At 40.9% G+C, this 18,187-nt stretch overlaps 1 protein-coding gene across 5 annotated transcripts in view; it reads left to right on the forward strand.

The window, feature by feature from the left end:
• Positions 1 to 18,187, forward strand: part of ADCY2 (adenylate cyclase 2) — a 430,631-nt gene that overhangs the window by 215,715 nt on the left and 196,729 nt on the right. For all 5 annotated transcript variants that reach the window (XM_054487685.2, XM_054487688.2, XM_054487686.2 and 2 more), the window contains exon 4: positions 15,196 to 15,345. In XM_054487685.2, coding sequence (XP_054343660.1) covers positions 15,196 to 15,345 — 150 coding nt within the window. The remainder of the gene's footprint in view (positions 1 to 15,195; positions 15,346 to 18,187) is intronic.

The raw sequence follows: 18,187 nt of genomic DNA on the forward strand, positions 1-18,187 counted from the left end.
TAAATGTTTCTGTTAGGAAAACAACTTATAGGGCCACCTGACTATGGGAAGCTCTGCACTCTGTATCTCTCCTCTTTCCAGTGTAAAGATGAGTTATGAGGACACTCTCTCTCCTTTAAACTGTGGGTAAACTCTTTTGCTGCTTTTATTTAATGTTATATGTGACATAGCCTTATTAAATCATAAGAAATATATTAAATGTTTCTCAAGTAGTTAAATAATGAGAAAAGTAGTTAAATAATGAGAAGATAAATATCATTCTGATCTGTTAAAGTTCATTTTATATATGATACAAAAAAACTTCATTAGTTGTTACCTAGTGTGCCCACTCTTTATTAAGGTCCTTAAAAAATTGGTACCTCTGGACTAATAGTTTTAGTCTTGATTGTTAAACATCTAATTGTTTTATGCTTGATTTTTTAGTTGCAGGTTTATTATGTAATATATCCACTGGAAAAAATGGAAATGAATATTTTTAACATTTTATACTCATTCTTCAAAATTCTAGTAGGCTTGGATGGATTTCTATTTTATTTCTAGCTTGTAATACCTCTTCACACCATCAGGAAGCATGTTAATTCATCCCAGAAATGCATTTAGACTTGGGAACAGTGGAGAGTTTATTTTGACCATGACAGTTCCAAATGAGGGTTGGGGGTTTATCTCTTACTTTCTTTATAAGCTGAAAAAGTGTGTGTGAAGCCCACCATATGGAAAACACTGTCATGCTTCCTAAGAGAAGTGTACCCAGTAAGCATAAGTGTGTAATTTTTTATAAATCACAATGGTTTTGTTAGGCAAGTAATCCAAAGCTCATCTAGGCACAACAATGAGATGATTCTAGAAGTTGGACCTAGACTCAAATTAATGTGGCAGAAGTTTTTTCTTGTACTATCCAATGCCTGATGACATGGGATAAGTCTCAGAGTAATAAGGGGTGCGTGAGACGTCTTATTCCAGAAAAGCAAATTCAACTGAAAAGAGTTGTTAGCAATACACAGAGCTCTTAATCGAATGTTTTCTTTTTCCCTAAAACATAATAGTTTCCATTTTTTTTATTCTTAGAAGTGATTCTGAATTTCTCACAGTTGGATACCAGCAAGAAAAAAAAGGGCCTAGATCCTATAAAAAGGAATCATTTCCCATTTAGAAGTCACCTAATTAGGTATTTAGAACATCATGCACTATAAATAGGAAACCTCATGTTATTTCCTCAAGAAAGACAAGTCTTTTTGCACTTCAGTGAAATGACAAAATAGTCAAATATGTGGCTTTTTGGTTTTTATGCAATGCAGATACAGGGTGTCTTTGTTTGGGCTTCCCAGAAGCAGGCCCTGAGATAGGGATAAGTTGAGGGGGTGCCTAGCACAAACCCTGAACCATAGTGAGGGGGACAGGATAGGGAAGGAGGAAGCTGAGCAAACGAGAGTGATGGTTTTGGGTGAGGCCTCACCACAGTCTGATCTCGTGGGGGGCACTGGAGTTTATTCTACCTTGAAGCAGGAACACTGCTGTATTTGTCAGTCATTGACTATATGAGGGAATGGCTGATGACGGGAGTCGTTGGCTGCTCTGGGAGGGGACAGGGAAGATGGGAGTGAAGGGTGAGAAGGAGGGTGGTTAAAACTAAGAGATAGCTCCAGTCACCCAAGGGCAACTGCTGGATAAGATTGCACACGAGGCTGGTCGCGGTGGCTCATGCCTGTAATCCCAGCACTTTGGGAGGCCGAGGCGGGCGGATCACAAGGTCAGGAGATCGAGACCATCCTGGCTAACACGGTGAAACCCCGTCTCTACTAAAAATACAAAAAATTAGCCGGGTGTGGTGGCGGGCGCCTGTAGCCCCAGCTACTTGGGAGGCTGAGGCAGGAGAATAGTGGGAACCCGGGAGGTGGAGCTTGCAGTGAGCCGAGATCGCACCACTGCACTCCAGTCCTCCAGTCCTCCAGCCTGGGTGACAGAGCGAGACTCTGACTCAAAAAAATACATATATATATTTATATATTTATATGTATATTTATTTATATATATAAATAAAATATATAATGTAAATTATGAGTTAATGGGTGCAGCACACCAACATGGCACATGTATACATATGTAACAAACCTGCACGTTGTGCACATGTACCCTAAAACTTAAAGTATAATTAAAAAAAAGAAAAGATTGCACACGAGAGCTGTTAACTCATAAGCTGAGCTCTGAGACAGGCACACTGGAGAAGTCCTAGGAATCCCAGGAAACCAGAGATGGAGAAGGCACAAATAGCTCAACTACAGAAATGCAGGCTGATATGGTGTGTCCTGTCACCAGAGCCTCTAGTATAGGGGCAGTTATCACCTAATGAATGACACTTCATGAAAGGAAGATATTCTGACACCAGCTGGTGGCACTAACCATCCTGCATTAGGGGAGACCCCACAAGTTAAGGGCTCAGAATTCCACCAGGCTGTCCTTCAGATGCCAGCCATGCTTGGCAGGGGGGTGGGGGTGGGGGTCCCCAGGTCACCTGCATTTCTAACCAACTGACTACAGATTCCAATTTCCATGACCTCCCCTGGCACATCAGTGTGTTCATCAACCACTGAGCTTTGGTGTACAAAGTTTTTCTTGGGGTTTCATCTCATAGGCATGACTGACTGAATCATCATCCATGTGATTGAACTCACTTTCCAGCTCCCTTCCCCAGAGGTTAAGTTTGTGTTATGTGGCTCAAAGCCTGACTCCTCTAATCACACAATTGTTTATGCAGATGATCAGCCATCCTGAGCCTCATCTTATCTTGTAGGATAAACTCAGGTATAATCCAAGAGGCTCACCAATAACAAAACCATTCCTATTACTCAGGATAGCCCAAGGATTTAATCTTCCAAGAAATAAAAGACAAAAACCAGTCATATTATTTACTATACAAAAGAATATGCCTCCTTGAAGAGTAGGCTTTACGTTAAAGTTACTTGTAGACAGAAGAGAACTCAAGGAGGTAACCCAGAAAGCACTGGGAGGACACGCTTTGAAGAATTAATATAACTCTAAATTTGGCCAGTTTGAGCAGTCAAAAACACATATTTAATTTACTTAATATTATCCATAGTCATCAAAGCTAATTCTAAGTTGACACAAGATGAGCTTCACGCATCTCATGAGTGTCAACAGAGACCCCAGATCACAATGAACAGAAAGCAAAATTGTTTGAGTAAATTTGTGAAAGGAGGTTATGTTGAAATATCTCACATCTCATTTTTTTAAAGTTTGGTCAGGCCTCCTACGATTAAGAACCTCCATCTCTCTATCCCCTCTGAGTGGCCCATCTCTGCCTCTGTGTACATCTGCCCCGTCCTTCCTTTCCCCAAAGCCAGCTTCTTGGTTCACCTTTCTGTCTGTACAAAATTTCATTACAGAATTCCCAAAATGGTAACTTCAACTGCCAGGTTACCTGGTCTTCATCTTGGTGCCCTCAACCTCTAAGACTCAAACCTAATTTCCTGGAGACAGAATCTGATCAGCCCAAAAGTCCACCTTTGGTTTTGTTAGCTGTGATTTTGCACAAGGTTGAGGTATTGAACTTGGGATGGGTGGTCCCTGTTTGCTGCTCCAGACCCATAGTCACTCTTCTCACCCTGCTGTCCTGTGGAAGTGAATGTGAAGCACTGTGTCACCAGCTCCTTTGCCCTCTGGCTTCAGGTTGGGTCAGGCAAGTGGGAGGCATGGCCAGGGGACTGCAGGGCAAGAGGAGAATGAGGTCAGGGATTGAGGCTGTAACAGCCCGTGTGCTAGGACACAGGTTTGCAGTGACTGCTTCCACCAACTCCTGTTGGGTAGCTGACTCCCCAGCAGTAACACCTTTCTCCAGGTTCTAGCAACATCTCCCTCCCTGTATTAGTCTGTTTTCTTGCATTGCTATAAGGGACTACCTGAGACTGGGTAACTTATGAAGAAAACAGGTTTAATTGACTCACCATTCTGCAGGCTATACAGGAACCATGGCTGAGGAGGCCTCAGGAAACTTGCAATCATGGCAGAAGGCGAAGGGGGAGCAGGCACATCTTCACATAGTGGAGCAGGAGAGAGAGAGAGAGAATGGGGAGGTGCTACACACTTGTAAACAGCCAGATCTCATGAGAATTCACTATCACAAGAACAGCAAGGGGGAAATCTGCCCCCATGGTCCAATCATCTCCCACCAGCCCCCTCCTTCAACACTGGGGATTACAATTCAACATGAGATTTGGGGGAGGACACAAATCCAGACCATATCACTCCCCTTGCCTCCTCAGATCCGTATGTGGTAACGAAACTTCTGTTGCTATCCCTGGGGTACTTCTGAATGCCTTGTTGGTTTTCCAGCCAATAATTTTTAACTGTCACTTCATGTGACTTATAGCTCTTTCTTGCAAGCCATCTTTTTCAAGTGAGAACTTGAGCAAATCTGGACTCATGGGGTATGTTAGATGGCTACTTCTTGCCTCAGAAGAAGAAAAATGAGCACAGAAAGGAAGTATCTGCTACTATCTCAAAATTTTTGGAAGAGAATATAGATAGCAAGTTCATCATAGTTTTAATAACTATTTTATTTAATTAATTTGTATATTTATTTACTTCATCAGAACTTTAGTTCTTTGGTGACGTGGTTTTCAGACTGTGTTCCAAGGCACCCAGGGGCACTCCAGGATATTATAAAATTTCAAGGGAAATACAAAGATGCTCAGCAAACTACTCTTGAGATAGTTCATAGTTTCAACATTAGATCATGCAGCATTCCTTTGTTGACATCATGTCTTTGCAAAGCTGGGTTTTTGTTGTTGCTGTGAGCAAAAACCAGTACGATGCAGATATTAAGATGCAATGGGATATGTAGGTGGCAGTATTGAATCAGAATCCATGTTCTGTAAAGTTATGCAACACTCAACAGACACATTGGCCACTGATCATCATTAGTATTTCACCATGATTATTTAAGAATGAAATAAAAATATTATATCTTATTTTCATATATGGTGGTGCTAGTGGTTTTTGCATCAAGTACTAAGTTGTTTGGGCATAATACTTAAGTTGCTATGACCTCACTAAGTAATAAACAAAACTCCTGGGAATTTCCTTCAGTCTGGTAACATGATAAAAAAAATTAATGAGTATTATGAACCAGGAAAACTCAGGAACCTCTGCATTAGTGGTTTTATTTTTGCAATTAGTTTTATAATAATGTCAGAAGAAGTATAATAATGTCAGAAGAAGTTTATCACCAGTCTTCCTTCAATCACAAGCATTTGTATGTTCTTATATAGAAAACTAATGATGATCCCAATGGCAGAAATTTCATAGCCCTCACTCTGAGAACCTAGTGGCTGCAATTAAAATCTCACTTCTCCAGCTCATGAGAAGCCTGCCTTGCATCATCTAAATTGTTTGTTTGCTTTGTTGAGTTCTATTGTTGTCTTATTTTATTGCACTTATTCTAATGACATTGATTTATTTAGGGGGAGAGTACAAAATTTAATTGATTAAAAATAAATGCTCAGCAAATGTTTTGTGGAATGACTAAAGGGTATTTAATGAATACCCCATCTTGGTGCACATTAAACCATCATGGGTATTACATGGAATTTCTGCAAAAGAGCTACCAGCCCCAAATGTCTAAGGCTTGCCCATTTTGACATTCCAGTAGATTCTCTGGTGATGTGTAAATAAAATGTCTTTAAAACTTAATGTCATATTGTGATGGACTGAATTGTGTTCCCTCAAAATTCATATGTTGAAGGCTAACCACCTCAGAATGTGACTGTATTTAATCATAGGGCCTTTGAAGAGGTGGCTGAAGTAAAATGAGATCTTTAGGGTGGGCCCTAATGCAATCTGACTGGTGTCTCTATAAGAAGAGGAGATTAGGACACACAGAGACACCAGGGTTGTGTGCTCACAGAGAAGAGACCCTGTGAGGTCACTGAATTTTTGTCCCCTCTGAAACTCATGTTGAAGTTTAATTGCCATTGTAACACTATTAGGAAGTAGAACTTTTACGAAGTGATTAGGTCATGAGGACTCTGACCTCATGGGTGGGATTAACACCGTTATAAAAGGGAGTTAATCCCTTTTATTCCCTTTGATCTTTTGTGTTCTGCCACGGGAGACAAAGCATTCCTCCCCTGCAGAGGCTGCTGTGTTCAAGGCTCCTTCCTGGAATGAGAACTGCCAACCCTGCCATCACCTTGATATTGGACTTTACAGCTTCCAGAACTGTGAGCTGGTAAATTTCTATTTTGTATAAGTTACCCAGTCTGTGGGCTACTGCAGCATAAAATAGGCCAAGTCACAGCAAGAAGGCAGCCGTCTGCAAGCCAAGGAGAGAGGCCTCGATCAAACCTAACTACAACTTGGCCTTGGACTGTAGCCTTCAGAACTGTGAGGAAATAAATGTCTGCTGTTTAAGCCACTCAGTCTGTGGTATTTTGTTATTATTATTATTATTATTATTATTAGCAGTAGTAGTCATAGTCATAGCATACTAATGCACATATTTAGCAAAGCCCACTCCTTTTGATTGTGGTCTTTGAATGCTATTGACTGGGAAAAGCAGCTGCAGTCTTGTCCACTTGGGAAAACGTGAGATGTCACTTGGTGTTTGGGGCAAAAATAATACATGTTCTCTGACAGAAATTTACAAGAAGTCAGAGTATGGTGCCAATGGGTTTAAAAATTTGTCTTTGCATTCTTACAGAACATGGTTTTCAGGAAAACATACACCAGGAGAGGAAGGAAGGTGGTTGTGGTAACCCCAAGAGTACACTGTGGGGAGAGTGCTTTTGAGTACCTTTCAGTCTTTGATTCTATCAAGGGAAGCAGCGGCCAGGCATGCCCTTTCCTAATGAGTATGATTAATGAAACAACTAAAGTTTCGTTTGTAATAGAAAAGTTTTTGTTCTCCTCTTCCCAAATGGTTTCAGTGATGCATCCTTTTATAATTACATTATGACTTTATGCAGAATATTTTGGTCACACCAAAAAGGACATTCCAATTCAAAGTAGGCCTCGTGAATCACAGCACTCAGTATTTTTCTCCTTTATTTGGAGTCCATGACTGTTTCGCAGGATTTTGCAAGCTGTCATTTCCTTACGGATGTGCTTACTAATATCACGTTTAAATCCCCAGGTGAGATTGGCCGTGGCATCCCTGCGTTGTTATTTCTATACCTCTGCGCAATCTTGTCTCTCCATTGTCTTCTTACGTTTGATGTCAATGTTTAGGCCCATATCCTTTCATCAGGTGTTTTCTGATTCAGTCATAATCAGCGGGGCGCTCTGAACTTTTTATGTGTAATTCCAAATTGACCTTCTATTGTATAGATTATAAATGGGGCTATAGGTAGGTCACAATGCCAGTTGCAAATGTGATAGCAATGCAACCTTCTCCTTGTATCCACAAAATACATTTTATCCCTTCTTGTGTGCTATGGCAATAGAAGGGTAATACTCCACATGTTCACCCTAAAATGGAGTATTATTTTCTCCTAAACTAAGCTGCATAAGTCAGACTCTCTAATAGCCTTGGTCATGCTTTTAAATAAAACTAAATACCTGTCAGCTTTTAAATTTTTAAATGAGTGGGTGTGGACCACATGTGTCACCTATTAAGTGGTGGTGAATGAAGAGAATTAGAAATGGTGTTTAAATGAAGCAAAACTTCATTGATTCAGATTAATTAGAGAGATGATCTGTCTAAATTAATGAAAAGTCTGAATTAGAGTGTGTTAAAATTTCTTTTTTAAGCATTTAAGTCCACAGAAATCACCAGAACCAGGCAAAGTGTATATTGGTTGGTGCAGATCCTTAGGAGAGCTGATTTAAGACTAGAAAAATTGTTGTTTTAATTGGTGTATAATTTTATGTTTCTAAGTTTTTGAAAAGCATTGAGATGCAGCACTTAAAAATGTGTCCTCCTGTTGTGTCATTACTTTGGGAGACAGGGTTTGGGAAGACACAGAGACCAGCATTTTTAATAAGCCTCTTGGAAGATCCAGGACCATTCAGTAATTTGGGTTTCTGAAATAAGCAGGTCAAACATCTTTGGAATAATTAACACTCACTCAACTATCTGAACTCAAAAAGACCAAAGAGATAATGACTTCTATAGGTATCAGTGGCGATGTAAAGTTTAGGTAATCATTGACTTGTTGCCTGACCAAATATCAGATGCAATTATCCAAACATCAGGCTGGGTCAGGAGACAGTGTTTTGGCTGTCTGGACAGAGACTAATGCTCATAAACATGCTTTGTAGTCTATAGGTGCTCTCGGAATTGGGCTTGAAGCTGTGTTGAGACAGAAGGTAGTAGGGAGAAGATCTGGTAGTGTTGCTTTGCAGAAATGGTCTGCAGAATAGGTCAAGGATGAAAAGGAAGCATCTGCCCTATTTTGGATGCAAGCAAAGTGGAATATGAGTTTTGGTGATAGTGATTCTCTCTGCTTTAACTTATCATAAAGGACTAAGAAATCTCCTGTGGAGAAATGGAAAGCTCTGTGTAACTCTTTAAAGATATTCCATCATAGAAATTGATGACAGTGTTCCTTTTTCCTTTTCCATTTTTATCTTTGTAACTTCCTCATACAGCTCACTTGTTTCATCTTCTCTTTTCCCGTAGTGGAGAGGAGTTAAACCCTGAAGCTAAGATTGTTCTGTGTGCTTGAAATCAAAGACAGAATGGACAGAAGAGTAAACAGGGTGACAGTACCCTCCTCTGCAGAAAATAGGGAAGCCATAAATCTTCATGGCTTGTGTTGTTTTCTTCTATGGAGCCCTGAGTATTGGAAACTCCGTGCTATTCCCTTTTCTCTGGTTCTAAGCTATAATCAAGTGAATCTTCTCCCCATCAATTTCAAGTTTGCAGTCACTGAGCTGAGAAGTACAAGTCTGGATTTCTGCATGGTTAATTCAGCTTTCTCTTCTTGGAGGGAAACTGTGTTCTCAATGAATTAATTTGTGGGAGGAACTTTCTATCACGATCTGAAGATCTTCTAGGCTTATCTCTTCCAGTTGGCTTTTAAAGAGTTGCTGGAGCAGTTCAGAGAGGAGCAAAGAGCCCTCCAAGCTGCCATACTCTAGTTATTAGCCAGACATGAGACCTATCTACTTATAAGACCCTTTAGCCCTTCAGTCCAAATATATCTGGAAAAATAACATGATGCCTGCTATTCAAAAAGACTTAATAGCAACAGATGTGGTATAAAAAGAATAAAGAAAATAATAATCATGACCAACAGTACTATCTACTTTGTAATGGAAACTTCCATGGGAAATCAAATTGCATTTGACTCCCAATTTTTGGTTCTAGTCTTTTAGCCCAAAGCCCTAATAACATCCATTGTTGAGAAAGTTGGTGTTTCAATCTTCTTTATGCCTTACTGTCTGACTCCACTCCTCCTCATTTGAAGGGACTTCAAATTAGAAGATCCTAGCACATGTTCTAAGGATCACTGGATGTCATTAACCAAAGCACAGTGTTCCTGATTGTCACTAAATGACTGATAAAGAGCAGAAACCCTGAGGCCACTGCACATAGCAAATTTAATTCTTAGAGGGCTGTGAAAAATGCTAAGGAGATGGGATTGGGATTCTCTGCAGCCATGTCTGAGAGATCAGTTAAGGAAAACTATACCTGATCATTTTCTCCCCCAGGCAAGAGCATTGCTTTCTGTAAGCCAAATTGGATGCTTATGAGATGTGAGCTTACTGAATATTCATTCCCAGCTCTCTTCATCATGTCCTTGTCTTCCCTTTTATTTTCCTTTGACTTATAATTGGTGTTTTTGCATATTTGTGATCTGCTTTGTTTTAAGCTGATGACCTGTGTCAAATGCTATAACTTTTCTCCTTTGACACTGTGCAGTTAGTTCATAGAAAAAAAAAAAAAACAAAACTGTCATTAAGTGATGGCCTTTCCCTCATTACCAGGAGCCTGGCTTTGCCCTCAGCCTGCAGGGTGCTGCCTGGTGTCTGCTTGGGCCATTTTAGTTTGCCACCCCAACATGAGGTTAAGAATTAGAATAGTAAACTCTTTAAAATGCATAATATATCAAAGCCAGAAGGAGGGATCTGAGTGGTCGCCTAACTCATGTGATAATTTCTCAAATGTTTAAAGACAATGACCTGATACCCTTAAATGTTTTCTTCCCAGGTGAAATAATCCTCAGAGGGGTCACACTTGTGCCTCATGACCTGGGTGAGAGCAGCCTGACCCTCCCCTCACTCTCCTCTAAACATGCAGAGATGCATGAGCTGAACCAGTAAAGGCTCCATGGGCGTATGGTCTCCAAGAACTTAATGTAACTTTAAATGATGAAAGCACTTTACAGCATAAACACAAATGCTTTATAAAGAAAAAAATTAGTTTCTTAAAAAATAACATGTGTCTCTTTAGAAATTCCTCAGAAACACCTTCCCCGTGCCCTAGAGGGGGTTGTGTGTATGGTGGAGAAATCTGACTGTATGCGTATGAATAGGGGCTTTGTAGAATATACAGGGACAATCCGGAGAGCCTCTCCCAGCCTGGCGACAGCCCTCAGGTCACTTAATTTTTTGTACCTTTTGTTGCCTCATCTATAAGATGAAATAATAAAAGAAGTCCATTCTCCTGATTGCGTTGCTCTCTGTACTTTTAAAGGTGAAAAGATAGACGGTATATTTAGAAGGGCTACGGTGGTCATTATGAAAGGAGCAAAATAATAATAATAATTTGCTAGTAGACACCACCCTTCCCAGAAGTACAGGATTCATTAATTTGTATCCTCTGAGAAGCATGTGAAGTGTTGACAAATCACCCCACATTTACATCAAGAGAAGATGGGGTGCAGCGCAGACAGCAAGCCTCTGTGAGGATGTGTGGGCACAGTTCCACTTACGCAGATTCCAGACCCCGTGCATGCTCGATTTCAAGACCTGGTTTTAATCTTCAGGGTAAACCTTGACTGCTATTATTACCTTAAATAATTTATTTTCCTCCTAAGACATCTCTGGAGGCCAAGTTCCTCTCCTGTTTTCTGACAGATGTGAAGGTAGCTAAATGAAGCAAGAAGGTAAAAGGAGACATCAAGATGGTATGATGCTATAAAACAAACTCAACATTGTGGAAATAGGATTGTTTGTCAGAGGTTCTGCTTAACAGTCTTCTGTAAAATAAAATGCTTTGATATTACTTTTGAAAAGAAAGTTGTAACCTAATCACTTCCTCGCAGCCCTAGGTCTTGTATAAAGTCATTCCATGTATGCATCATTTTAAAAGAAAAATTATTTAGGACATCAATTGTATTTGTAAATGTGTGTCATTATCAAAATGCCAAGGTCAATTCAATTAACCTTAGGATATAGGGATGAAACCGGGTATCAGGAACAGGCTTATAATTTGATAAGTTTTCCATCAGAAAAGACATATCATATTCTATTTGACATTAAAGCCCTACGTTGTATATTGCTTAAAAGTTTTCCTTTGAATATATAAATTAAAAATCAGTAAATGCATTCTTTCGCATTATCTACAGACAAGAGGGGTTCAAATTACATTTGTTGGAAGCAATGCAGCATCCAGAATGAATGACTCCAAGAAGGTTTTTCCTTAGCTGCCGTGGCAGTGCAAGTGTGCCAGTAGAATGTGGCAGTCGGAGAGCATTGGCTGGAAGACAGGCAGCAAGAAATGCAAAGCCTCATTGCTCTCCAGGGGGCCTCCTCTTGCTTGGGATGAGCTTCTGTTGTCAAATGTTTGGAAACCTCTCAATGGACAAGAAACGTTTGCCTGGTCAGGTACACTGGCTCTGTGCACAGGGCCAGGCAGCACAGCGGGGAGCACCCTGAATTCAGTCTACTGTTAGGATTCTGCCACAGAGGGGGCACTACCCTATACAGGCTGCCCCAACGTGGGGGAAGAAAAGCCTATGGCAATAAAGGAAAAAGCTGTGACACTCAAGGCCAACTGTTCTGTTACAACAAGGCCCTCTGAGCCAAGAGAATTCAGAGGAAATAAGTGGGGAGTGGGATTCTAGGAAAACAGGACAAGGCAGCACTCACATTCCAGAGGATAGAAACTCATATTGGAGCCTCAGTGTCGGTATCAAAGTACCCCATTTCTATGCCCTGCAGAGGAAGCCCAGGGACAGAAGATGGCTTCATTCAGTTCTGTTGCTTACACTTGGTTTTTATTTTGGAGGAATGTACTCCCTAAAATGTTGACGGGTTTGCTTTGAAGGCATTTTCTGAGGAGGAAGAGAAAAAGCTCTCATGAATAATCACTGAGTTGTTTTTATTATTATTTCAGCTACACCTAATAAGGAAGGAGTTAGCATTTTCTAACACTGAGCAGCATGGTTTGCGTTGGCTTCTCTCATTTCCTGCATTCTTTGGTGCACTGTTCTTCAAAGCATATCCAGCAATGACAAGGTCTGAAGAATTTTTAGCAAAGCAGATGGTCATTTTGCAGAAGCAAAGTATGGCAGGACTTAATTGACAATGCACCATTGGACATGGTGCTGAAATCAACTCCTGTTCAGCTAGTGGAGGGTCCCCTCTAATCAGAAGCCAGGAAGGTCATCCGGGCTTTCCACATGCTCCAGGACTGACATTCTCAGAAGAGGTGATGCGTCACAGTATGGCAATAGGAAGGAAGAGAGCCCTGTGATGCTAGAAAATCTGTAGAAGTAATACTGAAGACTGCCACATTGCTCCGAAGTGCTGGGCTGCTACACCTGCTTACACACAGACTATGAGCACATAGGCCTTCCACACAGAGCACGTGTGTTACCTGCATATCACCTGCACACACGTCACTCAAGCATGCATTTCACACACAGATTACACACAAGTTATATGCATGTATGCACACCACATGCATATACCACACACAGATCACACACACAGAGCAATTCCCAGTAAAGATTTTAATTATCCATACTAATGTGGAGGAGATAAAATATAGATGCATAACTGGACATTATGGGGGTTAGCTGTGAGAATGTGGGTGAGTTTTAGGAACTCTCTGGCCCCAAATCTCTGTGAAATGAGTGAGTTACATGGAACAGCATTGAAGGCCCCTTCTAATCTGCATCATTCTGGACCCCGCTTCTATTGTGCATTTGCATTTATTCAGAGAGAAACTCATCACATCATTCTTTTAATTTCTAACTCTGTCCTCTTTTTTCTCTGTTTCCCAAACATTTATTTTGCAGGACTTGAGGAGGCTAATAATTAATATCACTGTTTTCCTCCTGTGTTCAGAACCCTTTGAGAGATAGACCAAGGCATTGGGTAGATAGAGAACAAAATGTCACCTTATTACACTTACACCTATTTGGAGAGTACAGTTAAGAATAAATGATCTTGCTGATTATCCCCTGAGTTTACCCATCTTTCCCTACAGCCATCTGTCCCCAAATCAAGGTCTTTCCCAGCACAGGGGCAAGTGGCCCACTAGGTCCACTGCTTGGCTGAGAATGCAGAACATGGAGATGACCACCCACTTCAGGGAGGAAGACCCTGCTTATGGGGGAGGATGGGGTAAGATGCAGAGGGTTCAAGATGCAGAGGGTTCATATCCTTTTCCCAAACCCTCAAGTTAGACCAGTTTATCCTGCTTTCCTTGGGAGGAGTGACCTCCCCCACTGCATAGAGAGGGAGGACAGCTATGATTCTCTGTTCAGTCCTGTCACAGGGAACCTTGAAGATTTAGGAATAAAATTCCCATAATGGGTTCCAGCCACTCCTGCTCACCACGTTGGATGATTAATGTGATAAAGTGGTCTGTGTTATGGGGAGATTCTTAGGGAGGAGCATAGGATATTTGGAACTGATGCCACTGACTTGTTATTAAAGCCACTACTGACCTGTCTTGGTGAGAATACAAGTCATGTGGAAATGGAGGGTAGAGTGGATTTTAACCAGATATGTCTGTCCACTCACAGATAGACCTGTAGGTCTTGCCGTGAACACACAAGAGCTTGCTCTATGTAAATAGTGTGTTACACTAAAAAGACCATTGCCATACACTGTTGATGATAATGTAAATGGAACATTTCCTGAGAGCAATTTTGCAATACATATCAATAACTTAAAAATACTTATGGCTTTTCAGTAACTGTGTCTGAGGAAATGATCAAATAGGAAGCCAAAGCTTTATACATGAGGTTGACCACTATAGCATAACACAAATGCACAGAATATTAATAAGTATTGAACAATATGGACATATCTAAAGGATGATACAGTCACAGAACTGAATATTATCTAAGCATTTAAAATGCTGTTTCTACAGAACTTATATAAGCTAAAAAATATTTTATTAAATGTTAAAGCAAAGCACAAAACTACATTCAGAATGAACTGAAGCTTCTTGGAACAAGATAGAGGTCTTGACAAAGTAAAGTATGCCACCAATTTTGAAAATACAGAGGAAAATGGAGTAGGCAGACAAGGCCATATGGACAGCAGAGTGTTCTGCTTGGGCAGGACAATTAGAGATTATTTTTAGTTTGTCTTTATATCTTTGTTTTTCTCCCAAATTATATGAACATGAATTGTTTTAATCATTAAAAGAATAATGAGTTATATGTTTTGAAAGACTACCATATTTCTACATAAACAAAAGATAATGGGTGAATGTCACTTATCCAGGCTCAGCAAATGCAGTTTTGGTGTGAGGGCAGTTTGTATTAGTCACCTAGTATCGCAATAATGCTGCATAACAACCATGAAATCTCAGAGGTACACAATAATAGACTGCAGGTTGACTAGGGCAGCTCTGCTCCATGTGTCTCTCATCTTGGGACCAGTGGGCTACCCGGAAGTGTTCTTTTCCTAATGAGGTGCAAGAGAGTGACCTGAAAAACAAAAGGTCTCCTAATCCTGGGCTGGATCTGGCTCATGGTTATTTCTGTCCACATTGCATTAGCCAAAGCAAAGCAGATCTCATGGCTAAGCCCAAAGTCGAGGGAGGGACTGCAAAGTCATCTACCAAAGGGCATGGATCCAGGAAAAGGGCAGAACTCTTCTGGAGATTGATGTTTTCTGTTAAGCAAATAAAAATGATACATTGGAAACAGAAGTAAAATTAACTTCCTGCAGTTATCTCTCTGAAGACTGTTGCTAATGTGCACTTTGTTTTGATTGTATTCACAAGTGAGAAACAGTTACCCTGTTGAGCAGCTCTTTCTGTCTCTTTAGATCTTGGCCAATGTGATCATTTTCATCTGCGGGAACCTGGCGGGAGCCTACCATAAGCACCTCATGGAACTTGCTCTTCAGCAAACGTATCAGGACACCTGTAATTGCATCAAGTCCCGGATCAAGTTGGAATTTGAAAAACGTCAACAGGTAATGCATGGTTCATCTTACATCCACATTACTTTAGGCATTATTAAAATGATGCTGTTACTATTAATGTTGAGTGTGGTTCATTCATTCATGAGCTTCAGAAAAACCAGAGAAGAAACCCTGGGCTCTGCACCTGGGGAGTGTCTTAGTCTGCTTAGTGCTGCTTTAAAGGAATACCTGAGGTTGGGTAATTTACCAAGAAAAGAGGTTTATTTGTCTTATGGTTCTGCAGGCTGCACAAGAAGCCTGTGCCATGTCTACTTCTGGTGAGTGCCTTTAACTGCCTCCACTCATGGATAATGGGTAATGTGCAGGGATCACTTGGCGAGAGAGGAAGCAAGAGAGAGGCAGGGAAGGAGGGGCAGTGCCAGGCTCTTTTGAACAACCAGCTCTCATGGGAGCAATAGAGTGAGAAATTCCCTCAAACTCCCTTCCCAGGGAGGGCATATATGTGTCCATGAGGGATCCACCCCCAAGACACAAACACCTCCCACCAGGCCTCACCTCCAACACTGGGGATCAAATTTCAACATGAGGTTTGGAGGGGACAAACATCTAAACTGTAATAGAGAGTTATGATCAAAAGAGCAAAGACTGCATCTTCCCCATGCAGCCTTCAGACCAAGGGACCCAGGATCACCCACAGCCACATACGCCAACCATCATCAACAAGTGGCTGGGGAAGTCAAATAAGAACAGTTCATGAAGATGCTCACTTCTGGTTAGTGTTTGTGACAAGCATTTGCACCAGCAGAAGTATGAGCCTCCCCCTCCTCGCCCCCTCACCGCACTGTGCCATCACAGCACTTCCTACAGCACCTGTTGTCCACATAGGATGAAATGTTGGAGTCTTCCTCAGGGAGGTGATTGAAGAGTCTGGGGAGGATCCAGGTGTCGTTGTTAGGGGCATCCTAGGTTGATTGTTGTGGGTGACACAAATGCACATCAGGGAAATGTATAGACTGCAAGGAAGCATTACAGAAAACAAACAACGGAGACAATAGGAGATGTGCGGGGACCAAGATACACCAAGGATGGTGGAAAGCAGGCACAACAGATGTACCTGGAGAAGAAGCCATAGAGGGGCCCTGGATTTGCTGTGCTTCACTCCGGGTGATGGCAGATATCCATGTGAACAGCTGTGTGTTCCTGGGTTTGTGTATTTCTCACTGGGAACCCAGTCTGTAAAGCTAATAATTAGCATGGCTGGCCATAAACACTGTGCTCCCCCTCCCTGTGGGCCTTCATCACATTACCTAAGCTCTTAGCAGTGTTTGGCATATCATGGATCCTTAATTATTGTTTGTGAAGTTGTATTGAGTTAGTTCACTCTATAAAATTTCATCAAAGTGTATTGTGGTGGGAGCAAAAAATATATCCTTTAAATTTTGGCACTAGTCCTTTGTCTGTGTGTGGACTGCTGAATGGTAATCACATTCTTTTTTGAAAACAGGGATCCAGGATATTAGTTCATTCATTCAACAAATATTTAGTGAACACCAAGGCTGTGGCAGGCATGGCTCTAGGCACTGGGATATAACTGTAAACACTGCCTTTGCATTGGTATGATTGGCAAATATTATGGTTTCTTTTTAAAAAATACATTTTGTCTTACCACCTGTATAGCAAAGGTATTCAGGAACCGATGTTTTTGTTTGTTCTAGATGTGTGTCATATTCTGAATTCAAAATTAAGAGACATAGTTGTTAACTTGGGACTATTATCCAGTTTATTCTTATATACCTATTTTCAGTAATGTTTTACATCTGGGTTCTAGAAAATTCCACAGTTTCGACAAGTAGCACTTAGCATTCATGGGTGGTCCTGCTGTAGTGCATGCTACAGGGTTCAAATGTTTTCGGAGAGATGGTTTCCTTTCTCAAGCAGTACAGACTGGAGCAAGTTGGGTCCTACAGACATGTTTAACTTTTTTTTCATCAGCTCTGTAATCTCCTTCAAAATAGCACTAAAGCTACAGAGAACAGAAATTCCAAGTAGATGGATTACATAACCTAATATTTTTAGGAACAGCTTTGATAAAAGCAGTTTCAGGTCACTGACCTCACCTGCACATCATATTTCTCTGAAGAGGCCTGAGCAGCCGAAAGCACATGGCATCCCTTGCCACAGTGAGCTGAGGGTTAGAGGAGCCACACTGACCTTGTGGAGCTCAAGAACTGGACCATCATGGGAGACATTAGAAAGACATGCATCTACTAGTTTCAGAAAAGAAGCCAGTGATTCTTTTAAAAATAAAGAAAGTGAGAAGAAAGTTCTTAAAGAAATAAGAACTGATATTAAATATGTTTAATAGAATACAACTTTACATCTCAAGAGCATTTTGTCACCATCGTTGGAAGTCCATTTCCAGAGTCTACTCCTAGAATGCAGTACCTTTCTTGTTAGGGCTTCAGAGAATATGTGTCTACGACGAGATGTGTTTGTACTTTTCTCAGACCAGCATGTAATTAAATGGGAAGAAGAGATTATCTTGGTTTAAAAAAAAAACATCAGTAAGATATAATCTGATAGATTTAAGGAAACTAGTAAAAACTGGCCAGTGGCAATGTGTGTGACCTTCATAGAAGGGAGAGGCCCCTGAGACACTGAGGCCCAGTAGGGCCACTGATCAAATTCAGGTTTGGGTTCCATGTGTCACTTCCTGCTTGCCCTGCACCACAAACCACCTTTCGCTTCATCCACAGTCACTGTGGCAAACAGTAATGTCCTTCAAAGTTCTTCATTCAGGAAGGATATGTGTTGACCAGCCAGAAAACAGTTTCAGTCATTGTTTAGATAAATAAATAGCATCCAATTTAATGTACACATTAGCAGCTGCGTC

The sequence above is a fragment of the Pongo pygmaeus genome, chromosome 4 (genome assembly GCF_028885625.2).
Source record: "Pongo pygmaeus isolate AG05252 chromosome 4, NHGRI_mPonPyg2-v2.0_pri, whole genome shotgun sequence".
In the NCBI taxonomy this organism is placed as follows: domain Eukaryota; kingdom Metazoa; phylum Chordata; class Mammalia; order Primates; family Hominidae; genus Pongo; species Pongo pygmaeus.